An 8,849-nucleotide genomic window follows, 5' to 3' on the forward strand; every position below is an offset into this window, starting at 1 on the left:
AACGTTTAAGGTACCTTCATTGGTTTTGGAGAAAAACAATTTCAGGAGAATTTAGAAATGAATTCAGAAAGGTAAAAATTCAGAATAGAATAGAAAAATGAAAATTAAGAAATTCAGAAAAATTGAAGACCTTTGTGATGAATTTTCCAGATTACATGCTATGATTGGAGTAAATAATTTGAATGTTTGGCACAAATGCTGCGACACAAAAATATGAAAGTTTGAAGGTATTCGCTCCATACCGCAATAATACAAACTTCAATACTATTTGAAAAAAAACACTTTAAAACTTGCTCAACCAAGTTCCATTACATATTACCATAATCAAAGATAGGGAGTGATACTTAGCACATATTTATCCACAGAAATTTCAAAGTTCGCAGGTATCTGCTGCGATTCAATGTATCCGTGCAATGAGTTTGGAAGACAGCAATTTCAAATCCACCCATAAATGAGCAACTGAAGACTTTTGTAATGAATTTTTCACTTTATGTTTATGTTACAGTGAGAGTCGAAAAGTAAAATGAATAGCACAGTATATAAATTTTATAGTTTTGCAGATTTTTGCTGTATTTCAATGATCCAAATCTATAGTATTATAGTGAAAAGTTGTTAAAAGTCATGATGTTACATTAAAATGACATAGCGCACATTGCATTCAGCAATTCTGTAAGTTTCTGGGGATGTTGGTAGGCATCATATTTGATCGCATCCAAAACTGAGCAACAGTAGACTTATCGGAATGAATTTTTTTTATAATAATTCCATATGTGTAGTTTGCAAAGTGGAAATACTCAACATACATGTCATTCTATAAGTTTTGTTATCAAAATTTGTGTTTGCATACCACATTCCTGAGATACGACTTTTCATATCATTAGCAAAAAAAGCATCCAAAGGCTTTCTGGAAAAGTTTCCAAATTTATCACTCGACAGACCTAATGGGAAAAGAATAACTACACACTATACCAAGACCAGATTTTTTTTTGAAAATCTGATTTACAAAATGTGCAATTCAAGATTATGGTTAGAAACTTCTCGAATCATGTTACCACAATCATCATGAAGAAGGAGTAGAAAATCATAGAACACATATTAGGGAACGAATTAATAATATGAATCGATCCGCTGCAAACTGAGCGGGTGAAAACAAAAGGATCGGAGAGGGCAGAGCCAAACTGTATATCAAACAAAATATGGGGATGTTTAAAAATAATGACGACACAAGAAATAAATTAGAAAACATTTATTCAATTAAAGTTTCTAATATCATTCTAACAGTTGCGTGTATTTTTGTTCTATTTATTCGTATATATAACCTATGTACACATGATATATAATCACGCCACTGACAATATATTCGCACTGGACAATATTTCTCGTACTCTGGTTTAATTGAAGGATTATTTCAGTGAACACTTATTTCCAATCGAACGAAATAATGAAATCTTGAAAAGTTTCGTTGACATATATGCATCACGCATTTTTTATATTCTTTTTCACACACACATCACAGACTACATTTACGCGGCCGCTTTGATACCGGTTTAATATATCACAAATAACAAAATAAATAGTAATATGGACTTCTTTAGATGACGAAAATTATTTTTTTATTGATCCCGCACGCACTTCGTAATGTCGAAACTCTGTTCATACGATCAAAAACTGACACATGGTTTGTACATATATATATGTATATCGGTCGAATTTATGACTGCTGTTACCAGCTGTGCTGCGCCGTGTGCTACGTTCTGAAGTTGACGTCAGATTTCCAATCATCAACAACTAATTTCAACAACCAATCACAACGTCTAAAAATGGATGTCGTCAGATCCAACGAATCAGATATTCGAGAGCATCAAAGTGCCTTTGATGGTGTTTATAAATACAGACGCATAAATTCTTGAATGTGTTGGTAACTTTTGCATAATCTTGAGCCCGTGCAAAGTTTTTTCTCAGCAAATACGCCACCGACCATGCTGATTTAGAGCGGAATCGAAAGAGAATTACTCAACTGGCTTAAACTTCAATTTTCAAGTTGTTAAATGGCTCCTGAGCTTCGTAATTCAATAAAATCACATGCCAATTTTACCCCCACCACGGCGAATCGTTTTATTCAGAGAAAGTATAGTCTCGGCGAGAGTCTCAGGCCAGCAGACGACAGGGCTGTCAATGTACTTGTCCCGAGACTCTACCGAGTCTCTTGAAACCACGAAAACTATGGTGGAATATGCCTAGACATTGAAAACCATGGAGGAATATACCTAGACATTGAAACCCATGGAGGATTTATCCACGACCACGAAAACCTGAGAGAAACATACCCGGACATCGAATACATTAGAGCCGTCGACCTCGACTGCAAAAACCCTGAAGAAACATATCTAGACCACGAAAATCATGGAGAATCATATTCATACATCGAAAACCATGGAGGACCGTACCTAGACCAAGAAAACTATTAAGAAACATATCCATCCATCAAAAACCATGGAGAAATATACCTGGACCACGAAAACCATGAAGGAATATACCTTGTGACGGATTTTACCGCCACTAACCGCTGAAACGAGGAGGAGCGGGGGGAGGGACAATTTAAATAAATAATAAACCGAGATTTAATTAAAGAAAAAGAATAGTAACAAAACTTGGCTTTATTTCGTGGATGATTGTTTTGGGCGCCAGTTAAATTTTATAAAAAAAAATAACAAAAACTATTTCTTCGATTTTATCGAGATTACAACAATAAACCGTAGTCGAGGGACTAATAACAAAAGTAGCGGGGGAAATCAAGAAAACAAAATAATAGAATGTTAATCGAACGGGGGCTAGCAAAGGTAAGAAACGGTCAAGAGACTCAATATCATCGGGTCGGTGGGCACCTGTCGCTCAGGCGTCTTATAATACCCGTGAATTGTACTGGTGATACGCAAGAAAAAGAAAAAAGGAAAGGGGCGATTTAATACGGTGGACTAGGCGCGGAGCTAGTGCGAAACGGGCGAAGGGGGGGGGGGGGGGGTAAATGCGACACTCGCAGAAAAATGGAAGAACTCGCGACACTCTCGGGATCGGTACGACAATAATCAGAAAAAAATAATAAAAAAAGAAAGCAACGCAAATAATTTGAATAGTGTTCAAAATGCCTCGGGATCACTGAGCACTGATCTACTGGGAAACACGGGGGCGGATTCACACGCGAGGCCACGCGGTCTGTCGTACGCGATCACGAGGGGTCGGGGGGAAAGGGCCGCTGCCCACGCGCACTTCACTAATTAATTCCTTAAAAATTAACACCACCACAGCACTTTTATTAGGGCAGATAATCGGGCAAAACCGGGGCGAATTGAAATAGATTCGTTCAAACGAGCCCGACGGGCTCGGAGAACAGTCAGGGGAACGAAATAGGGGAACGATTTCGGCGAGTGCGTACGGAGCCGGGAGGAAAGATGGCCGTCGGCCACGTGTTTCTCTCGTCGCGGCTTTACAGAGAGCAAAAACGACTTACTTGATAGATCGAGGACGACAATCGAAAAACAATCCGGTATCGACAATCCAATAATCAATCAATTCAATAATCCGGGGAAAAGCTCTGGTCGTCGTATAATTTCGCTTGCAATAATTGATCTCGCTGGGGAAGTACGGAGAGCCACGGTACGCACGCCGAGTCGTGAAGAAGTGATGTCTCCTGCCGGCTTCCGCAATCTTCTTCCTTGTTGCGCAATGTTGATCGATAATTAATCGATGCGCGCGTCCATGGGAGGTCCAATGGCGATACGTTATTCCGCGCATCGCGGAGTATTCGGCGGCAAGGGGCAGGGCGGGGAGAGGAACAGGGCTTGAACTCGGGGCTGGATTGGCGTGTGGTGTGGTGACGTCACGACACTTAATAGATTCTTGATCCTCGGTGTGGCGCCTCGCGTCACGGGGCTGATTATAGGCGCCACGGTGGCGAATTGCATAACCCGGTCTTCGATCTCGGATCCCCGCGGGGCTCCACGGGTCGATGTACGGCTGAGTGGCGCCACCGCGGCCGGAGGGTGTACTACGACCAACGGCTCGCTCCTGCGAGCGTTTGACAGCTCGGAAATACGGCGACGGAAATACGGTGTAAAGTGACGAGGTGTTGTTTCTCGTACGTGACTTTTTCTCGAGGGCCCGTGTCGGTGTTGTGACGACGAGGGATATCCACCGGGATGGAGTCTCGACGCCGGAGGCCCGACGAGCAATCGTTCGGAGTCATGTGGCTGCTCGTCCGAAGTGACGTTTGAGGTTAGGGGCCTCCGACTTGGCTCCTGTCGTTCCGGGGACGGTTCTTCGGGCTGCGCGCTGACTTTAGTCGGTGAGGGATTCATTCTCTCACCCCAGGTGAGTTGTTCCTTTTTCTTCGCCTTGTCGATGGGGCTTAGAGTAGGGCTACGGAGGGAATTTAGAGGGGACTAGGGAGTATCGGGTGGGTGTAGTGCAAGGGCAATTTGAGGGCTGGGTGGAGGAGTGTTGTTGCGGGGTAGGAGTGGTGAGGACTGAGGGTTGAGTGAGCGGGGCAGGGACTCTTCTTGCGTGGCTGGATTCGATGCTGAGTTCTGGTGGTGCTTTTTCAGATGCTGCGGTGGTCAGGGGTCTTGATCGTTGGCGGCGTGCGTAGGCTCAGGACGGGGGCTTACAGCTAGAGCTTACAACTAGGACTTACAGCTAGGACTACAGCTAGGACTACAGCTAGGACTACAGCTAGGGGTACGACGAAGACTCAGAGGGAGTCTGGCCCGAGGGCTGACGAGGAAATAGGGCTCGGCTGACTGCTAGTCAGGGGTGAGAGCGCTGTGGTGGGACGGCCCCACGACTCTTAGTGACGGAGTGGCTACAACGTCACAACTCCCCCCGGATTGACTAAAGTACCGGGTGGACGGTCTTTACGTCACACAATTCGTAGGCTGTCGTGTTGGCTCTCTGCCCCTTTCGGGGTCGCAACTCGTACATCGTAAGCCAGGGGCAATATCGAGCTTTTAACAAAAAGGGAATGGCGTTGCACGCCGTCAACACTTATTTTACTGACTCTTTGGCGCTATCGCGCCGATTACATCACAGACTTCACGTTACAATAATCACAGTCGGGGCTTACAGGACTAGCTTAGGTCTACGGACTAGATTCGTTGGCGGGGCTGGCGCTGTCGCTGGGTCTACGGTGCAACGTCGCTGGTTTCGGGTCTCTGATGTCTCGTGGTTCTCGCCGGTGAAGCGGTGACTGCTCCCTGGCGTATCGGCTGGGGCTCCAATACTATCGCTGAGTGGATGTGCAATTACTGACGGCCCCGGGGGGGCTCGGGGGGCTTGCCGTTCGGGCCTACCGGTTGGGGCTCAGGGCTTCACGCGGGGCTGACAGGGGGGGCTAGGAGTGGCGTGGGGAGGGGAAGGATGGGGCGAGATGGCCTGGGGGCTCGGGGCGGCCCTCGCTGGGGTCTACGGCCGACGCCGGTTCTCGATCCGGTAGCGACACTCGGAAGTGTCATGCCCGTGCCGGTCGCAGCCCCAGCAGAAGGGACTTGGGGCCGGGGGCGGAAGGAGGGCTGGGTTCACGGGTGGCCGTGGGGGCGGGGACCGAGGGAATGGTCGGACGGGGTCTCGGGGTGGTCGAGGATAGCGGCCTGAGGCCGAGGGGGGCGGGAAGAGGGGTGGAATGAGGGGTCGAGGGGACGCGGGGGGGAATACGGCCGGCGGGGGCGAGGGCTGAGGGAACGGTCGGACGGGGTCTCGGAGCGGCCGAGGGGAGCGGCTTGAGGTCGCGGGGGACGGGAAGAGGGATGGGAGGCCCCGGCGAGGGGGCGCGGGGGGGAATAGGGTCGGCGGGGGCGGGACTCGGAGGCTCATCAGGGCTGGGATGGCTGGCGGGGCGGTCCTGGGACGGGGGGTATCGGGATGCGGGGTCTGGGGTCGGGGAAGGAGGGGCTGGAGGGGAGCAGGTTGGGCAGTCGCCAGGAGGGCGGCGGGGGAGGTGGGGAAGTCAGGGAAGGTGGCTGGGTCGAAGCGACGACGGAGTACCGTTCGCCGCGGAGGGGATGAGGGTTCGGAGGCGAGGAAGGGGGCTGGTGGGGGCAGGGGTGGCCAGGCGGAACTAGGGAACGGGGGTGGCGGTGGCTGGGGTCGTTTAGGTGGGTCGGGCTCCGGGGCCAGCATCCGGGCGACAGCGGTCAGCCGCCGCGTGACCTCCGCGGTGTCGGCCGGGTCGACCTCCATCGCGGGGGGCGAGGGCGACTGCGCGACCGTCGAGGGGGTGAGGGTCCCGGACTCGGAGGAGGAGGATTGGGGCTCGGGGATGGTGCACCCCAACGGGGCGAGGGAACCGGGAGGGGACTCGGGGCGAAGGGTCATGTGGATCGAAAAGGGGGGGGGGGGGGTGGCGTGGTGATCGCGTCGAGCAGGCCACGCAGTGGCACTCCTCGTCCCACGTGTGGAAAAACGACGTAGGGGCCTCGGTGCTGGGGTAGGGGAGGATGGAAAGGGGGACAGGAGCGAGGGGGTTCCGCCAGATGGCGTAGGGGTACGGGGTCGCGGTCCCGAACGGCAGCCTATATGGCGGCCGGATGACGCGGCGCCTACGGGCCAAAAGCAAGCCGCTCATGCTGTGCAAGGAGAAAAAAAAAGAAAAGCAAACAAGCGTTGGTGAAAGCGTGCAGGCAAGCAGGGGTTGCGATAGGGTGTACGTGCGCAGGGGTAAAAGAAAGTTTAATCAAGCGGAGCTGTTGAGCGAATGGAGTTGAACCGGCGGCAGTAAGGCCGATGGGGAGGACCGTTCCGGGCTACGCGGCCGGTTTGCGGGACCGTAGTCCCGCGCGCCGCGGGGGGGCGGGCGGTGGCTGATCGTCGGTGGAGTTCGGCTGGGTGTAGATGACGTTGATGATGGGCTCGCCGCCCGGCGCAGCCGGGCCGGTGATAATTACGTCGACGGCAGGTTCGCCGTCGTCTTCAACGGTGCAGGGGGGTTTGTAGGGTTTCAGGTCTTTAATGTGGACTCGGGGGTTCTTGCGGCTGTTTGGGTCATCGATTTCGTAGACTACCGGGGAGAGGACTTTTAGGATCTTGTGGGGGCCTTCGAAACGGGGGGCTAACTTCGCGGCGAAGTTCTGCGCGCTGGAGGAGAGGACGCGGTGTCGCCGGAGAACCAGGTCGCCGACCTGGTACCGGACGTCCTTGCGCCCACGGTTGTAATACTTGGCCTGCCGCCGGGCGGCCATGCCCAGTTGCCTCTGTACGAAATCCTGCAGATAGGCCAGCCGGTTCATCCGGTTGGCCCACATGGCAGGATCTCCGGGGGTTAGGGGCTGAGGGTGCGGGTCTTCGGTCTGGAGGGCGTTGATTGGGCGGGGGTGCCGGCCTGTGTTGAGGAAGAACGGGGTCATGGTGGTGGAGGAGTGCACGGCGGTGTTGAGGGCGAAACATAGGTCGCCGAGGTGCTTGTCCCAGTCGCGCTGGTCCAGGGGGACGTAGGAGCAGATCATGGTCTTTAGGGTGCGGTTGACTCTTTCCACTGGGTTGGCTTGGGGGTGGTACGGGGGAACGGTGGTCTGGCGGATCCCACTCTCGCTCAGGTGTTGCGTGACGACGTGGTTGACGAACTCCGTCCCGTTGTCAGTCAGCAGGTACTTCGGGTTCCCCCAGTGGTTCTGTACGAGCGCGTGAAAGGCATCCATAATGGTCCGTCCCGTGGCGGCCCGCACGGCTTTAGCCACGACGAACTTGGTGAATAAGTCCTGAAAGACGATGATGTAGCGGTTCTGGGACCGGCTCGGGGGGAAGGGGCCCATGACATCGGCGGCCACGACGTCCCACGGTCTCTCGGTCGTGCGCTCTCGCATCAGACCACTGAGGGGACCTTGTCGGACCTTGTGAAGCTGGCAGGTAGGGCAACGGGTAACGTACTGGGCCACGTCCTGATAGATGCCGGGCCAGTAGAAGTCTTGGGAGAGCCTGCGGTGAGTCTTCTCGACTCCCAGGTGGCCGGCTTGGGGGCAATCGTGAGCTTGGTGCAAGGCTCGGGGGCGGGCTTCCAGGGGCAGGACTAGTTTCCAGGAATCGAGATCGGTTAGGGTGGACTCGATTAGGTGGTGGGGGCTATGGTAGTATAGCTTGTCTTCGTGGATTTTCCAGTTGGGGTATTTCCAGGGGAATTCTCGGACGTTTTCCATTTTCTCGGTGTACCAGGGGTCCACGGCCTGGCCGATAGCGCCTAGGGCGTAGTCGGTCGACTCGTACATTCGCGAGAGGGCATCGGGGACTACATTGAGGGCTCCTTTTCGGTGGACGATGGTCATATTCAGGGCTTGCATGGCGATGGCCCAGCGGGCGAGGCGGCCGGCGGGGTCACGCAGATTCCGGAGCCAGGTGAGGCTGCTGTGATCCGTTATCACCGTGAACTGGGCGCCCTCGATGTATGGGCGGAACTTCTTGACGGCCCACAACACTGCGAGGCACTCGCGCTCAGTCACGGTGTACTTGCGCTCCTGGGCGGAGAGTATTCGGCTTGCGAAGACTATGGGGAGTTCTACTCCGTCTCGGACCTGCGTCAGGACCGCGCCGATTGCCGCGTCGCTCGCGTCCGTCTGCACGAAGAAGGGCTGGTCGAAATCGGGGCGGATGAGAATGGGGGTCCGGGTGAGGGCATCACGGAGGGATTCGAAGGCAGCTTGCTCTGTCGGTCCCCACGTCCAGGGAACGTCCTTCAGCAGCAAGCGGGTCAGGGGGACTTTGTCTCTGGAGAGGTCTGGGAGGAACCGGGCGTACCATCCGACCATTCCTAAGAAACGGCGGACTTGCTTGATGGTCTGGGGCGGGGGGTACGTTAAGATCGGGGCTAT

The 8,849-nt window shown here is 52.8% G+C and overlaps 1 protein-coding gene across 1 annotated transcript; it reads right to left on the reverse strand.

The window, feature by feature from the left end:
- Nucleotides 1-3,779: 3,779 nt before the first annotated feature.
- Nucleotides 3,780-6,366, reverse strand: LOC122406346 (bromodomain-containing protein 4-like). Its single transcript, XM_043411744.1, has 2 exons — nt 6,037-6,366; nt 3,780-4,439 (listed from the first exon to the last, which is right to left on the reverse strand). Exons 1-2 carry the CDS (start codon nt 6,364-6,366, stop codon nt 3,780-3,782), a joined length of 990 nt encoding a protein of 329 aa, XP_043267679.1.
- Nucleotides 6,367-8,849: the final 2,483 nt, after the last annotated feature.

This window comes from Venturia canescens, chromosome 2 (assembly GCF_019457755.1).
Source record: "Venturia canescens isolate UGA chromosome 2, ASM1945775v1, whole genome shotgun sequence".
In the NCBI taxonomy this organism is placed as follows: Eukaryota; Metazoa; Arthropoda; class Insecta; order Hymenoptera; family Ichneumonidae; genus Venturia; species Venturia canescens.

What these genes read in the sequence shown, in the direction of transcription:
- LOC122406346 (XM_043411744.1), bottom strand. Translation starts at nt 6,366, where the DNA reads ATGACCCTTCGCCCCGAGTCCCCTCCCGGTTCCCTCGCCCCGTTGGGG. An exon ending in CATCCCCTCCGCGGCGAACG is followed by an intron (nt 4,440 to 6,036) that starts GTACTCCGTCGT and finishes GATACTCCCTAG; the next exon opens with TCCCCTCTAAATTCCCTCCG.